Genomic DNA, 21,649 nt, shown 5'->3' with positions numbered 1-21,649 from the left:
TAGTCGCAAAAAAAAAAAAGAAATCCACAGGAAGTGCCAAAATCACGCCATCCGTTACATACATCAGGCAGGCCATCCAAACGCGCTTACTGCATGGCCGATAGAGGCACTGGTGCAATCATCTGCTCCTAAAATACTCCCTAATTTTTGGTCATACAGATAAGACTAATACATCTTTCGAATCTGTAAAGACTGTACGTTTATTTGTGTGCACTCACAATTACAACAAAACATTGTGCTTTTGTAAAATAATGAAAGCAATAAGGATGTGCTTTCTACCATCTCGATCTTTGTGAACTTGAGTGTGTCAAAATCTAATTAACCAAAACTCTGCATGTACTTGCCTTACAGACATGGAAGATATATCTATAGAAAGCGAAATGTCTACTTTCAAATGAACTAATTCAAATGGAAAACAAACTTACCTCTACTGCGGAGAAGTCAGTTTCACAAACTTCATCTCTTAAGCCGAAAACAAAGAAAGCATTAGTTTATCAATAAAATATTCAAATGTTAATGCAGCCTCTTTACTGTTTTTCCATGACACCTTCATAATTATTACTTCTGCCGGTGTGCTGTGGCAAGCTTTATGCATGCACTTGTGACTAGTCAACTAATCCAGAGGTCTTCACCCCTGCTCCTGGGGGTTCAGGTGTGCTTGATTAGGGTTGTAGCTTAACTCTTCAGGATAGTGGGTCTCTAGGAACAGGGTTGAACACCTCTGGACTAATCACTTAAAATAAACGACTACTAGTCGACCAGAAATATCATTAGTCGAGGGCAGCCCTAAATCAAACATACCTGAACCAGCTAATCAAGGTCTTCAGGATTACCTGAAAATAACAAGCAGGTCTGGAACTGAAGTCTACAAAAAGAAGCCAGAAGAAGCAGTATTGGCTACCCCTGGTCTTGGAGTTGCTCTGACTAGTCCAGTGATTCTCAACTCCAGTCCTCGATGCCCACTGTTCTGCACATTTTGTATGTTTCTGATTCTGACACGCTCAGTTCAGTACATGGATCTTTCTCCAAACAAGCTGATGATCTGAATCAGGTGCGTTAAATGAGGAAGACACAAAATGTGCTGCGCAATGGGCCCCGAGGACTGGATTTGAGAACCGCTGGACTAATAGATTACTTGTTTTGTTGAGTCTTTGACCAGTCATTAAGTTGCACAAGCTAATAATTCCTACAAACCACGCTGAAAAGAATCATGTATTGCCCAAATGCTGGCAGAAACTATATGTTTGTTTAATATGCTGTTTAGGCATCTTTGCCTATTACAACTCTTATCAGTGGTGTTTGACTCGTGACCAGATTCAGACACATTTTTCATGGTCTTTGTCTTGTGTACTTTGGACCATTTAGAATCGGTCTTGACTCAGGCTCGACCCTCCATCTTGAATCAAACTCGGCCTACTCAGGTTTCAGCCAAATGAGCCAGTCTTGACTACAACTCTGAACTCTATGGTGTGTTGAGTTTCTGGTCTTAGCATCAACATTAAGTCTGGTCAACTTTGCAGCCTATATTGCCCAAGAACCACCTTTTTTGACAGGAAGAGATCGAGAGCTCCTGGAGAGCCAACGCCCTGCAGAGTTTAGCTAAAACCTGCTCAAACACACCTGCCTAAAAGTTTCCAGCGGAGGTCCTGAAGACCTTTTATTAGATATTCCAGGTGTTTTATTGTGGTTAGAACTAAATTCTGCAAGACACTGTCCCTCCAGAAGCAGGATGCACGCCCCTGTCTTAAATGATACCACAGTAACAGACCTACACAGTGGTAGCTCAATCAAATAACAATGAATCAGTCCTCCTGAAAGGTTGTACTGACCTAGCAAATTTGTGGAAAAGCAGTAAGTACTACATTTTCACATACATATCTATTCTTTGTTCTCACAGTTGTGCTTGTATACTTGAAGCAAACTTTTTCAAATAATTAAAGCTAGCTTTGGAAAAATAGTTCCTTTTTGGAAGCACTCATGGTAGCAGCCAACATTCTTGGAAAACTGTTTGACTGTGGACTGATACAAACCTTTACACCACGTTACTACCAGAAGTTACTTACTCAGAAGCTGCCCTTTTTAAATTACCGGCCCGTGAGTATGTTGTCTAAGACTAAATAGGTAGCTGATTACAGTGAATTAGTTAAACACAGGCCTTAATGGAATTTTAAAATCGTGATACTCAGGCCTGGAAAATCATTAAAAAATCCATGGAAATGTGTTGGATAAAAGGAATATGAAATATCACATTCTATACTCACATTGTATTGTGTTTTAGGTTTAGGCTATGTATCCATGAATCCCTTCATACTATATAACTTCAGTTCTGATCTTTACTAAGCATTATTATTAGGTCTTTCTAGTTTGTTGGTTTATATCTCTTTTCTTTTTGTTACATTTGGTTTTATTTTTGATTTGGGGGAATGCATTTTGATTCCTTTGTTGCCTTTTTTTCTGTTCCCCTGTTGGCTGATTTGAAACAGAACTAGGTAACATGCCCTTGGGTGAGTACCAGTAGCCACACTCTCTCTGTAATGAGTGCATGGGTCTACCTCTTCGGACTAACCACAGGCTAGCGGTCCCGTCCGCAGGTGCATGAGGCTTCTGTTCATCTGTCCACACCTCCTCTACCGGTTCTTACCATATTAAAACATCAATCCCCAGCTAGTAACATGCTACTTATTAGCATTAGCATACATCACAGTCCAGCAGCAGGATAACAAGCGACTCTTCCAGACCACGTACAACTAATTTTTTTCCCCACTTTTTTTAATGATTTACCATTTGTGTTCCCTCATCCCCCTTCTCCACAACTTTTTGGCACTAACTTTGATGATAGCCTCTTTCTGGTCACAGCTGATATCAGAAAATGGTTTGGATCAGCGTTTCACAGCAAGAAAAGAAATAAGCATGGTAGCGCTTTGCTTAATTTATCCTAATTTGCTTTTTTTTTACTACCACACTCTCAAAAGCCTCTGTTAAACATTGCAGATAACAGCTCCAGTGTGATTTTGCCTCAATTCAAGTATTTTGCAAGTCCTTCCGAGAAATTCTTCTGGTGTAAATTAGATGCTCATTTTGGGTTCATATTTCTTCTTTTCTCTTTAGAAAATGGAGATGATAGTAGTAGTGACGAGTCGACCCCAAGTCCTGCAGTGGAAGGAAAGTAAGTTTATCCGCCAATGACAAATATGTTTGTTTTCATTACTGTACCTTCAATGAATGAGCAAATCTAAGTCAACATCTTATCCCACACTTTAGCACCCTGGCTTCAGACCTCATGAAGTTATGTGGCGAGACTAAATCTAGGACTAAGGTATGGGACAAATTACCTTAATTTTACCTTACTCAAAGCTTGATAACCAAGAGATTTTAGGTGCAAACCATTTAAAGGTTCCATAGAATGGAAAACTGTATTTACCTTGGCATAGCTGAATAATAACAGTTCTGTACATGGACATGACATACCATGAAACACCATTGTTTACTCCTTCTTATATAAATCTGGTATTTGAAAAAGACCACTGAAAAAGAGGCCAATTCTAACATAACACAGACTATGACATAATAGTCGCAATCATTAATGGTCACGCCCCAACATTTGCATCGCCAAATCATCAGAAGTTCTGCAGCTAGGCTATTGTAAAAAACAAAAAAAACAAAGCGAGGACAAGAGCGAAAATGTCAGATCACGGGAATGAATGTTATGTTCCAGGTTGTGCAGGAGATGTCAAGTGCAGGGATAGGTTGGTGTCTGTGCTCAGAAAGGCAAGGAAAACAAATGAGGTGATCTAATAAAATAAGGTGAGCCACTAAAGGGACACGGTTAGCTTCTTGCTAGAAGTGACCTGTTACTGCAGTACATGAGATTTTACTTGCCACATAAACAGAGTAAGGAGAGATGACTGCGCGGACGATGACGAATGATTTACAGATCCTGAGCATCACTAACAAGCATCTGAACTTGCCAAATGTGGTAAGTACTGACGCTGTAGTATAAAGTTACACAGAGCACATGTAATTGCGAATCTCAAAAGTGAAAGTAAAATGATCGTGCATTCAAAACGGCAGTTTCAATGACCCGCATATTAATAGCGGCTCGGCTCTGTGATTAAATATATATTTTCCTCCATGTGCGAGCTACTGAAATGAGCCACTCTGTGAAACAGCCAATCAGAGCAGAGCTCATCATTATTATTCATGAACCTTCCAAATAAGGCAATAACAGAGCATTTCATTCTAGGGACAAATCCTAAGGTTGTAAATGGACCTGTAAAACCGTTTCTGGACAGTTTTTGCCCTTTCCTATGCCATATACCTTCTATGTAAATATCAGAAAACAATTTAAAATATTCTATCAATGCATTCTATGGCACCTTTAAAGGGTAATTTATGAGCTAGAATCAAGTTGACCTTAATCAAGACACCTAATCTGTTGATCTGAACCTGATACGTATCTTTGGATGAAAGTTTTGCTAAATGACAACCAATTCCTTGCAAATCCTGTTCCTTACCTAACAAACCCTTAGGCCCGAAGAAGGACCACTACTCAGATGGAGTTACTCTATGTAAACAACTGTGATTCTGGCCCGGACACACCAACAAGAGACTTCTCTGTCCCTCTACACCCAATGGCTGAGACTTCAGAGGGAGCTGGAGACCTGGAGTCGGCTGGAAATGCAGTCAGAGATCGGGACTACATGCTTCCTCCTGCAGGCATGTCCTCTAGAATGGGTAGCATGTAAGTATATAGAAATCTCAAACCTTAAAAGCTTAACGCTTACTAACTACTCCACCTCACACCATGCATGAACTAACTACAGCTCTTTTATGTTTACTTTACAATGTCCTTTTTTTTCTTAACCAAATGCTGTGCCTTGTTAGGACTGATCTCATCTGGTCACTTCCAGTTTACAGTAATTGAGAAAGATGTTCTTCTCTAATATAGGGTGTTGCTTTTATTCATTTGACTTTCGTCACTATTTCACATGTGCTGAGTGGCTAGCAACACTAAACAACACATTTGTTTTATTAGCTTGTTATAATCAAGAGTCATGTTTGGCCACATAATCCATTTGTCAAAACAACTTTTAGACCAAACTATTTTGTTTAGCATTTTTATTTCTCTTGAAACTTGTATTACCGACAGCTACAAAAGCATAGTAAGCCGTGGGGGTTACTTATCTGGTGGGAGCCGTATACTTCTGGAAACCGTTTTTGTCAGTAGTTTACCACAAATTTATTTCAAATAAACAATTTTACAAGGAAATGTGGTCAAGAATATCACAACAGTGATGATCAACAGCAAAAGCCTGAGACCTTTTTTTTCCCCCATTTACAAATTACATAATCACATTTCACTATATAAATGTATATACATAAATAAAAGCTGTGAAAAATTGTTTAGGGTTGCTCTAATAGTTTACCAAAATAACTTTTTACCAGTAGTTGTGGATATTTTAAAAATATCTCTTTGTCAGTAGTGGCAGTTATTTTTAAAATAACTGTTTTAGGTAATGCTGGATATTTTCAAAATATCTGTTTGTCAGTAATTTGGGATATTTTCCATATATTCTTTGTCTGTAGTTTTGATGTTTTCAAAATATTGTTTGTCAGTAGTGGATATTTTCAAAATATTGTTTTTCAGTAGTTGTAAATATTTTTAAAATATCTGTTTGTCAGTAGTTTTGGATATTTTCAAAATATCTGTCAGTAGTTTTGGATATTTTCAAAATATCTGTCAGTAGTTTTGGATATTTTCAAAATATCTGTTTGTCAAAAGTGGATATTTTCAAATTATCCGTCAGTAGATTTGGATATTTTTTAAATATTGTTTTTCAGTAGTTGTAAATATTTATAAAATATCTGTTTGTCAGTAGTTTTGGATATTTTCAAAATATCTGTGAGTAGTTTTGGATATTTTCAAAATATCTGTGAGTAGTTTTTGATATTTTCAATATATTTCAGTAGTTTTAGATATTTTCAAAATATTGTTTGTCGGTAGTGGCAGATATTTTCAAAATATTTATTTATCAGTAGAGCCAGAAATTTTCTAAAAATTGTTTGTCAGTTGTGGCAGATATTTTCAAAATATCTGTGAGTAGTTTTCGATATTTTCAATATATTTCAGTAGTTTTAGATATTTTCAAAATATTGTTTGTCGGTAGTGGCAGATATTTTCAAATATTTATTAATCAGTAGAGCCAGATATTTTCTAAAAATTGTTTGTCAGTTGTGGCAGATATTTTCAAAATATCTGTGAGTAGTTTTCGATATTTTCAATATATTTCAGTAGTTTTAGATATTTTCAAAATATTGTTTGTCGGTAGTGGCAGATATTTTCAAAATATTTATTAATCAGTAGAGCCAGATATTTTCTAAAAATTGTTTGTCAGTTGTGGCAGATATTTTCAAAATATCGGTTTATCAAATAGGGCCAGACATTTTCAAAATATTGTTTATCAGTAGTGGCATATATTTTCAAAATATTGTTTGTCAGTTGTGGCAGATATTTTGAAAATATTGTTTGTCAGTTGTGGCAGATATTTTGAAAATATTGTTTGTCAGTTGTGGCAGATATTTTGAAAATATTGTTTATCAAATAGGGCCAGACATTTTCAAAATATTGTTTATCAGTAGTGGCAGATATTTTGAAAATATTGTTTGTCATTTGTGGCAGATATTTTCAAAATATCGGTTATCAAATAGGGCCAGACATTTTCAAAATATTGTTTATCAGTAGTGGCAGATATTTTGAAAATATTGTTTGTCAGTTGTGGCAGATATTTTCAAAATATTGTTTGTCAGTTGTGGCAGATATTTTCAAAATATCGGTTTATCAAATAGGGCCAGACATTTTCAAAATATTGTTTATCTGTAGTGGCAGATATTTTCAAAATATTGTTTGTCAGTTGTGGCAGATATTTTCAAAATATTGTTTGTCAGTTGTGGCAGATATTTTCAAAATATCGGTTTATCAAATAGGGCCAGACATTTTCAAAAAATTGTTTGTCAGTTGTGGCATATATTTTGAAAATATTGTTTGTCAGTTGTGGCAGATATTTTCAAAATATTGTTTGTCAGTTGTGGCAGATATTTTCAAAATATCGGTTTATCAAATAGGGCCAGACATTTTGAAAATATTGTTTATCAGCAGTGGCAGATATTTTGAAAATATTGTTTGTCAGTTGTGGCAGATATTTTGAAAATATTGTTTGTCAGTTGTGGCAGATATTTTGAAAATATTGTTTGTCAGTTGTGGCAGATATTTTCAAAATATTGTTTGTCAGTTGTGGCAGATATTTTCAAAATATTGTTTGTCAGTTGTGGCAGATATTTTCAAAATATCGGTTTATCAAATAGGGCCAGATATTTTGAAAATATTGTTTGTCAGTTGTGGCAGATATTTTGAAAATATTGTTTGTCAGTTGTGGCAGATATTTTCAAAATATCGGTTTATCAAATAGGGCCAGACATTTTCAAAATATTGTTTGTCAGTTGTGGCAGATATTTTCAAAATATCGGTTTATCAAATAGGGCCAGACATTTTCAAAATATTGTTTATCAGTAGTGCCGGATATTTTGAAAATATATGTTTGCCAGTAGTTGCAGATGTTTGTCAAATACCTATTTGCCAGTAGTTCTAGACATTTTTTTAAATAACCGTTTGCGAGTAGTGTCAGATATTTCGATGAGTGGCCCCCCAGAATTGTTTGCCAAGAGTTGGTGGCAAGTAACAGTGAAGTGCTGCAAATGTTTTTGCAGTGGTTACTGTTAATCCACTTCTTGGGTTTAATTAGCATTTTTGTTTTTAAAGAACAGGTCATTTGCGTCTTTTATTATGCATGCTGCCCATCTTATTTTTTGTGTCCTTTATTTTTTGCTCAGTACTTGTGTTTTATTTTATGTTTCTGTCTTTCACATTGCAAATGGATCTTAAAAGTAGCAGCTCTGGCAACAGACTTCCAGCAGGTGGGCAAAAGAGAGTCCCGGAACCATCCCCTATGTCACGCAGGAAGACTTATGACAAGGGACAAGCCCTGGCTGACAAGGCCAAAGCCAAAGAAATCACACAGTAAGAGCTAGCACCCCCCAGTGGCAGAAAGTTACTACTGCAATTTTGGAGGTTTTTGGTCTCTGCCTGTTTGTGATGATTTTCAAGATCTCAAAAGGAATACTGCAAAGGGGATATGTATATAGAAAGTTTGGCATATACAGTAAAAAAACAGGATTTGAAGAAGCATGTTCTTTGACTTTTACCGTAACACGTCAAACAATAGCCACTTTACATCGACTGCAATAATCACGCTACTGGCTTTATGAAGAATGAGAATTAATCACATATTGTGTGCAACTCAGAAGGGGGTCGAAATTCCAATTTAGACAAATGGTTGTTTTCAGTAATCCAGAAAATGGTATTTACATGGCATTTTCTAATTCAGAGTATTGTCAATAGTCGTGTTATTAGCAGTCCATGTAAAAAGTGGTCACAAAATGCCAAATTGACTTGGCTTTGAAAGTAAAGAAGTCATAGATTTTGCCCTGCAGAACTTGTCGCATGGGAGTCAATAAACAGTAGTATAACATGAATAACTGTCCTTTCAAAATTAAATGTCTCTAAGGGGGTGACCAGGCCAACGTGTTTTCCGCCACACGGCGGCAGCTAAAATCCATGGACAGTAACATATTTAGTTATAATATTTATTTTCTCTAAAACTTACATAAATTGAGGTTTGTGTAAATTGAGGTCAAGAGAAGTTTTTGCCTTACAAACGCTGACTACTCTGATTATTTGCATCTGAAGTGTTTTTGGTTTTTAATTTGCACTTAAATTAGACATTTCTCATATGTTAATTGAATAACAGATTTTTCTGTGTGTGAGTGTTTGTGAATATGAATGTGCATGTATTTAAAGTGGTTATAGAGGAAGCCTAGAGTCAGTCCTGCCCTGTATATAGGACCTAGCATAATGTGTTTCTGCATCTGACAAAACAGTATTCAGTAAATCTGAGTCGTCGGGAGACATACACAGAGCAGTTTGACAGATATACAGAGGGAAAAAGTGCAAAGTTGACTTTCTTTTCAACTTTGTGGTTTAATATTTAGGAATATGTATTTAAACTGCTTTTTTTATACCAACAGACAATAGGTTGATTATAAAATTGCCAAATTATAAAATAACCTACACGGTTAATGCGTTTTTGTTACGATACATATTATAAAATACAGGAATGTGACTATAAATGAGAGCGTTTGGGTTTATGTTTAAACTTTGATGTGCTTCAGTCTTTCCCTGTTCTTTTCTCAAACACAAGGGATTTTACAAGCCTCTCCACTTCAATTAAATTTTCTAATTCCTTTTTGTTTTTCTATTTGGTTTTGCATCATACATTTTTGTTTCACTGCATGTGAAAGAATTTCTGGACAGAGTTCAGAAATTGGCACGCATGCCCTATCATACTTTCATAAACAATTTTTGAAAAATCATACAGTGCCATAAAATGATCTGTCGTCTTCTTGACTTTCTCTTTGATTGTTTATTTCAAGAACTTCATAACAAACTTGAGGTTTTTATTATTAATTATTCATGAACATTAAGCTTCGTTGATGTTAGAGATGAGTACAGTTTATTGAAAGTTGTTCTGGTATTTTTTAAAACATCCTGGATGAGATGCTGCTTTGCTGTTGGTGGAATGAACATTTCTGGAGCTACTGTTCTGCCCGGTTTTCGTTGTCTACTAAAAAGTGTGATTATATGAAATATAGAGATAAATAAACAGTTAAAGAGGAAATCAGGAAAGTATTTTTTATGACACTGTTTGCTGCAGTGTGTGGATAAAAGAAACTGTCTCCATACACACGATTTAATAGAGAAATCTACTGATTGTTTTTTTTTTTTTTAAATGCCTCAGAGGTGTGATCAACCCTGTTCCTGTGTCGAAGAGCAGTCGTGGCGGCTCTCTACAATGTGTTCATATAGCTGAGGGTCACAGTAAAGCTGTACTGTGTGTCGACTCTACTGATGACCTCCTCTTCACCGGATCAAAAGGTCAGAACACCGTTCAACATTCAATATATAGTCTATGCTAGTATGACTTTGTTGTGCTCACCAAACTAGTATTACAAACATAAGATGACTTTGGAGTTTTAGTTTTAATAATAACTTAAAATACTGTAACACTCCTAACTGTAGCACTCCAAACCAGAAATAGGATGCAGTAGGATGCAAATAGCAGATCTGTTTCGTCAGTGTTGAGTTTTAGAAAAAAATCTGGTCAACGACTCATTTATGCCTTTGATGCAAGTTGATAAGAAGTTGGAGAAGTTAAAGCCATGATGATGGATAATGTGACCTGATGGAAGCATGTAAATGATAAAAAAGTAAAGATCCGAGAACCGAACCCTGGGGAACGCCGTGTGAGACAGGGGCAGTGCTGAACTTACCCTGGTGGATAGAGATGTAATGCTGATGGTCAGAGAGGTAGGAAGTTAATCAAGATGCAGTGCAGTTCCAGAGCTACCAAGAGCAGAGAGTTATGAAATGAGAATACTGTGAGATTCAAAGATCTAAGACTTTTTATGTACACAAAAGGCCTATTTCTCTCAAATATTGTTCACAAATCTGTCTAAATCTGTGTTAGTGAGCACTTTGCCGAGATAGTCCATCCACCTCACAGGTGTGGCATATCAAGATGCTGATTAGACAGCATGATTATTGCACAGGTGTGCCTTAGGCTGGCCACAATAAAAGGCCAGTCTAAAATGTGCAGTTTTATCACACAGCACAATGCCACAGATGTCGCAAATTTTGAGGGAGTGTGCAATTGACATGATGACTGCAGGAATGTCGACCAGAGCTGTTGCCTGTGAAATGAATGTTCATTTCTCTACCATAAGCCATCTCCAAAGGTGTTTCAGAGAATTTGGCAGTACATCCAACAGGCCTCACAACTGTAGACCACGTGTAACCACACCAGCCCAGGACCTCCACATCCAGCATCTTCACCTCCAAGATCGTCTGAGACCAGGCAGCCACCCAGACATCTGCTGCAACAATTGGTTTGCATAACCAAAGAATTTCTGCACAAACGGTCAGAAACCGTCCAAGGGAAGCTCATCTGCATGCTCGTCATCCTCATCATCGGGGTCTCGGGCCGACTGCAGTTTAATGTCGTAACCGACTTGAGTGTGCAAATGCTCACATTTGATGGTGTCTGTCACTTTGGAGAGGTGTTTTCTTCACGGATGAATCCTGGTTTTCACTGTACAGGCAAGATGGCAGAAAGCATGTATACCGTTGTGTGGATGAGTGGTTTGCTGATGTCAACGTTGTGGATGGAGTGGCCCATGGTGGTGGTGGGGTTATGGTATGGGCAGGCATATGTTATGGACAATGAACACAGGGGCATTTTATTAATGCCATTTTGAATGCACAGAGATACCATGACAAGATCCTGAGGCCCACTGTTGTGCCATTCATCCACGACCATCACCTCATGTTGCAGCATGATCATGCACGGCCCCTTGTTGCAATGATCTGTACACATTTTCCGGAAGCTGAAAACTTCCCAATTCTTTCATGGCCAGAATACTCACCGGACATGTCACCCATTGATGTTTGGGATGCTCTGGATCGGCGTATACGACAGCGTGTTCCAGTTCCTGCCAATATCCAGCAACTTCGCACAGCCATTGAAGAGGAGTGGATCAACATTCCACAGGCCACAATCAACAACCTGATCAACTCTATGTGAAGGAGATGTGTTGCACTGCGTGAGGCAAATGTTGGTCACACCAGATACTGACTGGTTTTCGGACCCCCCCCCCCCCCCCAATACAGTAAATCTGCACATTTTAGAGTGGCCTTTTATTGTGGCCAGCCTAAGGCAACAATCATGCTGTCTAATCCGAATCTTCCCTGCTGAAAAAAACAGCATATGCTGGTTAGGTATGTTTTGGTGCTGGGGTGCTGGTTTTAGCTGGTTTATGCTGGTCGTGTTGCTGGTCAAGGACCAGCATAAACCAGCAAAGGGCCAGCATAAACCAGCAAAGGACCAGCATAAACCAGCAAAGGGCCAGCATAAACCAGCAAAGGACCAGCATAAACCAGCAAAGGACCAGCATAAACCAGCAAAGGACCAGCATAAACCAGCAAAGGACCAGCATAAACAAGCAAAGGACCAGCATAAACCAGCAAAGGACCAGCATAAACCAGCAAAGGACCAGCATAAACAAGCAAAGGACCAGCATAAACAAGCAAAGGACCAGCATAAACCAGCATCCCAGCACCAAAACATACCTAACCAGCATATGCTGTTTTTTTCAGCAGGGTTGATATGCCACACCTGTGAGGTGGATGGATTATCTCGGCAAAGGAGAAGTGCTCACTAACACAGACAGAATTTAGACAGATTTGTCAACAATATTTGACAAAAATAGGCCCTTTGTGTACATAGAAAAAGTCTTAGATCTTTGAGTTCAGCTCATGAAAAATGGGGGCAAAAACAAAAGTGTTGCGTTTATAATTTTGGTCAATGTAGTAAAAATAATGTAAAAAAAAAAAAAATGTTTCCTCTTTCAGATCGGACTTGTAAGGTGTGGAATCTGGTTACGGGACAGGAGATCATGTCTCTAGGTGGCCACCCCAACAACGTGGTATCTGTGCGTTACAGCTCCAGTCTGGTGTTCACAGTCTCCACCTCCTACATCAAAGTCTGGGACATCCGTGACTCCGCAAAGTGCATCCGGACACTCACGTGAGTTTCTGTCCAGCCCAACATGTGCATATCAGTTATACATTCAGAAACTACAAGCATTCTTCAAATTACAGAATAGCAATAATATACACTTAGGAAATTAGAATACCAATACCACATACCAATGTTTTTGGACACTTAATTACACATTCAGTTCAATTAAACTAATATGTAGTATAGTTTATCAGTATAGCTGTTTTGGTCAGTGATTTTGTCCCTCCAAATCTATTTCAGCCCAAAAAAATTCAGCCGAATTTTAGTTAATCACTACAAAAGCATACTACTTTTTCACAAAGGCAGTGATTTTACTGTTGTCTTTACTATTCTATGTTATTGAAATCTGATACTAGATTTTCTGACATTTTTGAATCTGGAATTGAGGTTAAAAGTTTACATCCCCCTTTCAGAATCTGCAAAATGTTAATTATTTTACCAAAATAAGAGGGGTCGAACAAAATGCTTGTTATTGTTTATTTAGTACTGACCTGAATGAGATATTTCCCATTAAAGATATTTACATATAGTTCAGAGAAAATAATAGGTTAAATGAAAAGAATGACCCTGCTTAAAAGTTTACATACACTTGATTCATACTACTGTGTTGTTACCTGAATGATCCACAGTGTTTTTTTTTTTGTTTAGTGATAGTTGTTCATGAGTCCCTTGTTTGTCCTGAACAGTTCAACTGGCGGGAGGGAGAAAACTTTTTAAATTTACCCTGAATTTAAAGATCAGGGTAAATTTAACTTGTTTTGTCTTCTGGGAAACATGTACTAAATGGAAAAAAAATATTATATTTAGGCAAAATAGGAAAAATGTACACATCTCCTCTCTGTTCAAAAGTTTTCACCCCTGGCTCTTAATGCATGTTTTTTTCCTTCTGGAGCATCAGTGAGTGTTTGATCCTTCTGTAATAGTTGCATATGAGTCCCTCAGTTGTCCTCAGTGTGAAAAGATGGATCTCAAAATCATACAGTCATTGCTGGAAAGGCGTTCAAATACACAAAAATGCTGGAAAACCTTAGAATTTTTTTGAAGAACAGCGGCCAGTTTAACTGTTCAGGACAAAAAAGGAACTCATGAACAACTATCGCTAAACAAAAAAATACACAGCTGTGGATCATTCAGGTAACAACACAGTGTTAAATGATCGAATTGGCCATTTCAAGTCCTGGTATTTCTATTTTCTCACTCTGTGATTGTGTGTTTCTACCTTCAGATCGTCTGGTCTGGTGAACAGTGGTGACACATGTGCAGCCAGTACAAACCGCACTGTGACCATCCCGGCTGGCGAGAACCAGGTCAACCAGATCTTTCTGAACCCGTCTGGAACTGTTCTCTACACTGCTGCAGGCAACTCTGTTCGTGTGTGGGACCTGAGACGGTATGAGTTTAGCCAAGCATCCTTTACTTCACTTATTCTGGAGAGCTATAAATACTTGGCTACATCTGATTCTTTCACTTGTTTTATTCACATCTCTTTTGTCAGATTTGTGTGTACAGGGAAACTGACGGGTCATCTGGGTCCAGTCATGTGCTTGACTGTTGATCAGACTGGAAATGGACAGGATCTAGTGATCACAGGCTCTAAGGATCACTACATCAAGGTTTTTATATCTATCTGCAGTAGTTATTTAGAAGATATTAGCTGGCACTTTCCACAAGTAGGGTACAAAATAGAGCCTGGAATTCAACCTTCAGGAAATTTTGACTGTTATTTTTAGGAAGTCAAGCTATTAGCGAATTTATTTATTTATTTATTTATTTTTTCAACCCTCTTACCAATTAAAATTCCTGGCATGTCTAAATAGTTTAGTTTAAACAATTCTACAAAAAATGAAATGCTATTTACTTTTAGGTACTCTTAGTAACGACAATGAATACGCTAATTATTAATTAAACAAATAATGCCAAAAGTACGTTTTTAATTGTTGGAAGGTCACAATCTTGGGACAGGCAAAGATCATTATTTTAAAGGCTATACACACATTTGATGTGTAAAAACAATCTATGTTTCATTCTAACTATTTATAATTAAGCAATAAGGTACTTGAGGCCGTGCTGTATCATGAATAAATCACGGCTGAAGGGCGTTGTTAGGCACGACGCGAAGCGGAGTGCCTGCAACCCCTTCAGCCGTGATTTATTCATGATACAGCATGGCCTCAAGTACCTTATTGCTTTTATAAAACGGTTACCACACAATAAATATATTAAAATCAAAAATATATATTAATTTATATATATTAAGTTGTACGTTTTCATAAAGTAAAATCATTAACTGCCTTCCGCTGTAAAAAGTAGTCCCTAACTGCTGCAGCTGTGTTTACGCTGCTAAGGGTGGTTGCTAAGGGGGTTCAATGATACACAAAACCGTTGAGTGAAGCGGTCATAGCAGTGCCGTATCATGAATACGACACAGCTGCTGACCAATCAGAATTGAGGAATGGAACTAACCGTTTTATAATTGTTTATCTAACATAGCAAAACATTTTAGGGTATTGTGGTCACGAATTAAGAATTTATTCCCATGATTTAGTAATTTGTGGCCTTGTTTTTGGTAAATAATGTCCAAGTTTGTACTTATTAGTTCTCTAACAATTTGTGGAAACAAATTCTAGTTTCATGGCCACGATATAGGACTGCACGATAAATTGAAATGAAATCGCAATCGCGATTAAGTAAAAGCTGCGATTTGTCATGCACATCTTGTCAGTGAATTTTGTGTGCGATAATGAACGTGATATTGCGTAGCTTGTCAGTGAACTATGGCTCTGTGTAGTAAATGCTGCTCCATCTGAAAGCACGTGCTGCAGATTTACTACTGATTACAGAACCGGCTTTAAGATTTATTGTGCAGCCCAGATTCATTGTGCTGCACGCTATCTTTTTTTGCGACGAATGAGTAAATGTACCTTTCCACTTCCTGTTATATGATATATTAATGCTGTTTGCAGTGCTCTTTAGACTGAGGATGTCTTGGAATCTCACTGGGGATGGCTGAATACCATGTGATTAGATGTGTCATTTGTTTCTGCAGATGTTTGATGTGACAGAGGGTGCTGTGGGTAGTATCACCCCCACTCATAACTTCGAGCCGCCCCACTATGATGGCATCGAGTCCCTGGTGGTTCAGGGAGATTGTCTGTTTAGCGGATCCAGAGACAACGGCATCAAGAAATGGGACCTGACCCGCAAAGACCTACTACAGGTACAACATGATTAAACAGAACATATTTAAAATATTTCAGTACATATTTATATATTCTGGTCATTCTCCCAAAACCCTCCACCTCCCTCAGCACCACCTGTCTAAATCTGCTACAGATTTTAAGTACTATATGCCTATTAAAGCTGAAGCGGTTTATCTTAAATGCTTACAGCAACATATCTTTGTATCTACTGGCAGTAGCAAGTCCAGCAAATCTTGGTGTTTAAAATCAGTTTTTTTACTATAAAAATATAAAATGTAAAAAAAAAAAAAAAAAGTAAACCGGCAATAGGTGGCAGCAAGTCCCTGTCTTTATGAATGAACCACTGAATCATTGACTTAAATGATTCGTTTAGAAACATCGAATCAATCATCTTGTATAAAATCAGTGTCAAAATTATAATCGTGGTTTTCAAGGAAAACTGCTCTCTTTTGGTCGTGTCATGTTGCTTAACTAGGCTATATGTTATAAATATAAAAACTACATTTTACCGCATTATGTGTCTTCTGTGTGCAGTTATGTTCATTTGTGTTGATTTCTCCACAAGATTTTCTCGCATTGACCTTGTTACTGTCAATACATCATCCATTATCAATTGCCATTTAAACCAATTGTAATAAAATCAGAATCATTCTTGCTGAAATTTCAGTACTTCCCTGATTAGGTGTTTTAATCAGATCGGTTGTCCAGTCAGGCAAGTAAAATTCTTTTGCCCCCTCACTTGCCCCCTCAAAAAAATCCACTTGTCCTAGACAAGCATTAATGTCAAGCTCTGTTATAACATTCAACCCACTAAAGTGGCTAGTGGGAGTGACCGTGTTACTCGCCACTGCTGAAATCCACGCCATTTGGCTGGGTTGGCAGGTCAAGACTTGTCTATATACACACACACACACACAAATTAAATCACATTCATTCTAAAGTGTGGCTTAAGTGTCCAAATTCTTCTTGGAGCCACTTTAACAACATTATAATGCAAGTGTAGTACTGTAGCTTCCACAAGGACAATTAGCCAATCAGTTGATTAATCAGCGCTGAAGATGAGATCAGGAAGAGGCTAATTACCTCATCAGGAAGTGAATCAATCTGGGCTCAAACTGTGTTTGTGTTTGTCCAGGATTTGATGAGGTTGACGTGTTGGTTGTCCTACAGCAGGTACCCAACGCTCACCGTGACTGGGTTTGTGCTCTGGGAGTCGTGCCGGCATCTCCCATCCTGCTGAGCGGCTGTAGAGGAGGAGTTCTCAAACTCTGGCACACGGACACCCTGAGTCCACTGGGAGAACTCAGAGGCCACGAGAGCCCCATCAACAGCATCTCTACGAACAGCAGTCATCTGTTTACCGCATCAGAGTGAGTGTTACACAAATCTGCAACTAGCTGAAAAAAGCTGAACTAAGCCATTTGCTCTAAAATCAAACAACTTGAAGTACTGGAATTTGACTTTTTGAAATTTAAGGCCTGTAAAACCTTTGAAAGTAGCAATATTCCTGGAGAGGTACTTGAAAAGACAATGTATCTATGTAATAAGTGTTTAATTTTTTTAATAAACATATCTTTTTACTAGGGGTGTGACGAGATCTCGCAATATTCCGATGTGTCCCGCGAGATCTGACTGGTCTCGCGAGAGCGTGACGATATTTTGATTTAGATCAGAACTTTGCGTATCACAAATAATTTGATTTAGTTCAGGACTTCAAATTACCTATCGCGAATCATTTGATTTAGATCGGAACTTTGGAGCAGGTTGGCAAATCATTTGACTTAGATCAGAACTGTATTGCAAATATTTTGATTTAGTTCAGTCCTCATAATACATCAGTCAATCATAATAAAATCAGAATCATTTGATTTAGATCGGAACTTCGGAGCAGGTCGCAAATTTTTTGACTTAGATCGGGATTTCAAATCGCGTATCGCGAATCATTTGATTTAGATCGGAACTTTGCATATCACAAATAATTTGATTTAGTTCGGGACTTCAAATCGCGTATCACAAATTATTTGATTTAGATCTGAATTTCTGGGCAGGTTTGCAAATCATTTGATTTAGTTCGGGATTTCACATCGCATATCACAAATCATTGGATTTAGATCAGAACTTACTGCCTTAATTGTTTAATGCATTTCACAAATATTTTGATTTCATTCCGGACTTCAAATCACCTATTGAGAATCATTTGATTTAGATCGGGATTTCAAATCACCTATCGCAAATTCATTTGATTTAGATCAGAACTTCGGAGCAGGTTCGCAAATCATTTGACTTAAATCAGGATTTCAAATCGCGTATCACAAATTATTTGATTTAGATCTGAACTTCGGAGCGGGTTTGCAAATTTTTTGATTTAGTTCGGGACTTCAAATCGCATATCGCGAATCATTTGATTTAAATCGGAATGGGTTTGTGAATCATTTTGCAAATTGAATGATTCAAGTCAAATGGTTCGCTTTGGATTAAGATCGGGACTTCGGAGCCTGGATCATGAATCATTTAATTCCGTTGCTTTGGAGCATGTGTTTCTTATTTTTATTTATTTATTAATTTATAATTACAAAGTATGTTTAGTATTTAGTATGTATGTGTATTTTAGTATGCTTCCTCCTCAAAAGTAATAAAACGCATTGCTAGGATAAAAAAAAAAAACTGAACTATCCTTGCATTTCTTACAATTCCCATCATTACGCTTGTTAATATTCACACATTTGGCTTCACCCTGCAGTGACCGCACAGTGAAGATCTGGCGTGCGAGAGGCAGTCTGGATGGCGCCGCAGATGTGGCCGACGCGGTTGACGAAGGCGTCAGTAACTGATGACTCCATCAATGCCAACCCAACTGCAGTGTTACTACGGTAACGCAGCTGCCAAAGACATTTGCACTTTGACCCCACTAATAAAACACGGATATCCAGTTGACTCTTTGGCATCCAACACACAGAATCTACTTAAATGGGAATCTTCTCACTATGGCTCCTTTGGACGTTTCCCAGAGTTCATTGCGTCTTCAGTGATGCCCCACAATTAGGCAAAGTCAACGTCACATGCTAAATAAAGCTCTTTGTCCTTACAATAACCATGTCAAGCTCGGTTAATTCTAACAATCAAGAAGATGGCACTGAAAACAGTCATGTTGACGTAGAGTCCTGTCGGAAATTTGAGGAAGAGGAACCGGATCTCCTGTAGCTGGCTTCAGTATTCTGGTTCACGGAAACAGAGTCTAAGAACTAACTGGGTGAATCTCACTATAACATATCCAGGTCATAGTTCACCTCAAAATATAAAAAAAAGCAATGAAGGCTATTTTAGGTACTTTTTTGGGGGGGGCATACTTTGCATTGTGACATTTATGAGTATTTCCTAGTTCTTATTACTATAATAGAAAACAATAATAATAATACAATTGACTCTATCTATCTATCTATCTATCTATCTATCTATCTATCTATCTATCTATCTATCTATCTATCTATCTATCTATCTATCTATCAAATTCAATTAAATTGCAGCAAACACTAAAATAACAAATTAACTTAACTCTTAATTGAATGTATACAATTATACAGTTGAGGTCAAAAGTTTACATACTCCTTGCAAAATCTGCAAAATGTTAATTATTTGACCAAAATAAGAGGGGTCATACAAAATACATGTTATTTTTATTTAGTACTGACCTGAATACGATATTTCACATAAAAGACATTTTACATAAAGTCCACAAGAGAAAATAATAGCTGAATTTATAAAAAATGACCCCATTCAAGAGTTTACATACACTTGATTCTTCACACTGTGTTGTTACCTGATTGATCCACAGTTGTGTTTTTTGTTTAGTGATAGTTGTTCATGAGTCCCTTGTTTGTCCTGAACAGTTAAACTGTCTGCTGTTCTTCAGAAAAATCCTTAAGGTCCCACATATTCTTTGGGTTTGCTGCATTTTTGTGTATTTGAACCCTTTCCAGCAATGACTGTATGATTTTGAGATCCATCTTTTCCCACTGAGGACAACTGAGGGACTCATATGCAACTATTACAGAAGGATCAAACGCTCACTGATGCTCCAGAAGGAAATAAGACGCATTAAGAGCCAGAGGGTGAAAACTTTTGAACAGAATAAAGATGTGTACATTTTTCTTATTTTACCTAAATATCATTTTTAATTTTTTTATTTAGTAGTGTCCTTCAGAAAGCTGCAGAAGATACTTACCCAGAAGACAAAATAAGTTACCCTGATCTTCAAATTTCAAAAGTTTTCACCCCCGGCTCTTAATGCATGGTTTCTTCTTCTGGAGCATCAGTGAGCGTTTGATCCTTCTGTAATAGTTGCATATGAGTCCCTCAGTTGTCCTCAGTGTGAAAAGATGGATCTCAAAATCATACAGTCATTGCTGGAAAGGGTTCAAATACACAAAAAAGGCTGAAAAACCAAATAATCCGTGGGACCCGAAGGACTTTTCTGAAGAACAGCGGACAGTTGAACTGTTCAGGACAAACAAGGGACTCATGAACAACTATCACTAAACAAAAACACAGCTGTGGATCATTCAGGTAACAACACGGTATTAAAAATCAAGTGTATGTGAACTTTTGAACAGGTTCATTTTTATAAATGTAACTATTTTCTCTTGAGGACTATATGTAAACATCTTTTATGTGAAATATCTTATTCAGGTCAGTACTAAATAAAAAATAACGTATTTTGTATGACTCCTCTTATTTTGGTAAAATAATTAACATTTTGCAGATTCTGCGAGGTGTATATAAACTTTTGACTTCAACTGTATATATTAGGTACTATTAATTGTAACATATTTATTATAAATACCGGTACAGTAAAGAAGTAACATTTGAGGAAAAAATGGCAGAAAAGTCATTAAAAAAAAAAAAAACAGTCTAAAAAAAACTATTTTTTTGAGGTAGAACTATGACCCTGACTTTTTTTTTTTACATATATATGATTTATTTTCACCCAACTGGAATCACCATGACCTTAAGTGAGCTCATGTTTGCCGTCAGCGAGGCCACCGTTTAATCATTTGGTGACCAAAGTGTGAAACCATCATTCTTCTAGTATCACATATATACTCTATCAGTGTAGATTGTAACAATATAGCAGCTCTGTGTCACACATCACCCTCCTCACACTCGTTCTGTTGTCGTCACTCCATTGATCTCTTTCTTATCGCTGTTCACTCATGTCTATTGAGTCTGTGTAACATTCATATTAACACACGAGATACTGTTGTGTGTATATATATATATATTTATCTACTGTATTGAGGCGTGAGAGGAGAGTTACTTGTGCCTGTACCACTCATCTCCGTAGAGCAGTGCTTCTCCCAGACCTCCAGTAAATGTGCTAGTTTACATGTCACTGTCTCACGGCATTGTGCTCGATGAAATAAGCATATGAAGACTGACTTGAACGCTTTTGGTAAGCAGTTGTTTTAATGCTCTTAGTTTTCCAGCCACGCTTTGGCTTCCTGTATCGATGACGTTTAAGATTTCCTCTGGAGGGTTAGTTGTCAACACAATGGCGACCCAATAGTGATTTGAATGTCAGATGTCAATTGAATTAAATGTCATCTGTCAAAAACTACTCTTGAAGTGCAGCTGTGTTCATTCAATGGACAATTGTGCTTATTATATTAATAATTAAAATGGTGATGAGCTGTCCAACTCCAA

The 21,649-nt window shown here is 37.4% G+C and overlaps 1 protein-coding gene across 4 annotated transcripts in view; it reads left to right on the top strand.

Moving 5' to 3' along the window:
- Nucleotides 1–19,412, top strand: part of kif21a (kinesin family member 21A) — a 72,637-nt gene extending 53,225 nt beyond the window's left edge. For 2 of the 4 annotated variants that reach the window (XM_073831421.1, XM_073831419.1), the window contains 12 exons: nucleotides 2,484–2,504; nucleotides 3,109–3,166; nucleotides 3,262–3,316; nucleotides 4,530–4,741; nucleotides 7,943–8,074; nucleotides 9,912–10,048; nucleotides 12,581–12,755; nucleotides 13,975–14,139; nucleotides 14,245–14,362; nucleotides 15,796–15,966; nucleotides 17,120–17,319; nucleotides 18,690–19,412. In XM_073831421.1, coding sequence (XP_073687522.1) covers nucleotides 2,484–2,504; nucleotides 3,109–3,166; nucleotides 3,262–3,316; nucleotides 4,530–4,741; nucleotides 7,943–8,074; nucleotides 9,912–10,048; nucleotides 12,581–12,755; nucleotides 13,975–14,139; nucleotides 14,245–14,362; nucleotides 15,796–15,966; nucleotides 17,120–17,319; nucleotides 18,690–18,780 — 1,535 coding nt within the window. In that variant the 3' untranslated portion in view covers nucleotides 18,781–19,412. The remainder of the gene's footprint in view (nucleotides 1–2,483; nucleotides 2,505–3,108; nucleotides 3,167–3,261; nucleotides 3,317–4,529; nucleotides 4,742–7,942; nucleotides 8,075–9,911; nucleotides 10,049–12,580; nucleotides 12,756–13,974; nucleotides 14,140–14,244; nucleotides 14,363–15,795; nucleotides 15,967–17,119; nucleotides 17,320–18,689) is intronic. The other 2 variants (XM_073831420.1, XM_073831422.1) reach the window with 2 other exon arrangements.
- Nucleotides 19,413–21,649: the final 2,237 nt, after the last annotated feature.

This window comes from Garra rufa, chromosome 25 (assembly GCF_049309525.1).
Source record: "Garra rufa chromosome 25, GarRuf1.0, whole genome shotgun sequence".
Taxonomy (NCBI): Eukaryota; Metazoa; Chordata; class Actinopteri; order Cypriniformes; family Cyprinidae; genus Garra; species Garra rufa.
Note: the sequence above shows the minus strand (reverse complement) of the source record. Positions and strands in the feature narration are given on the sequence as shown.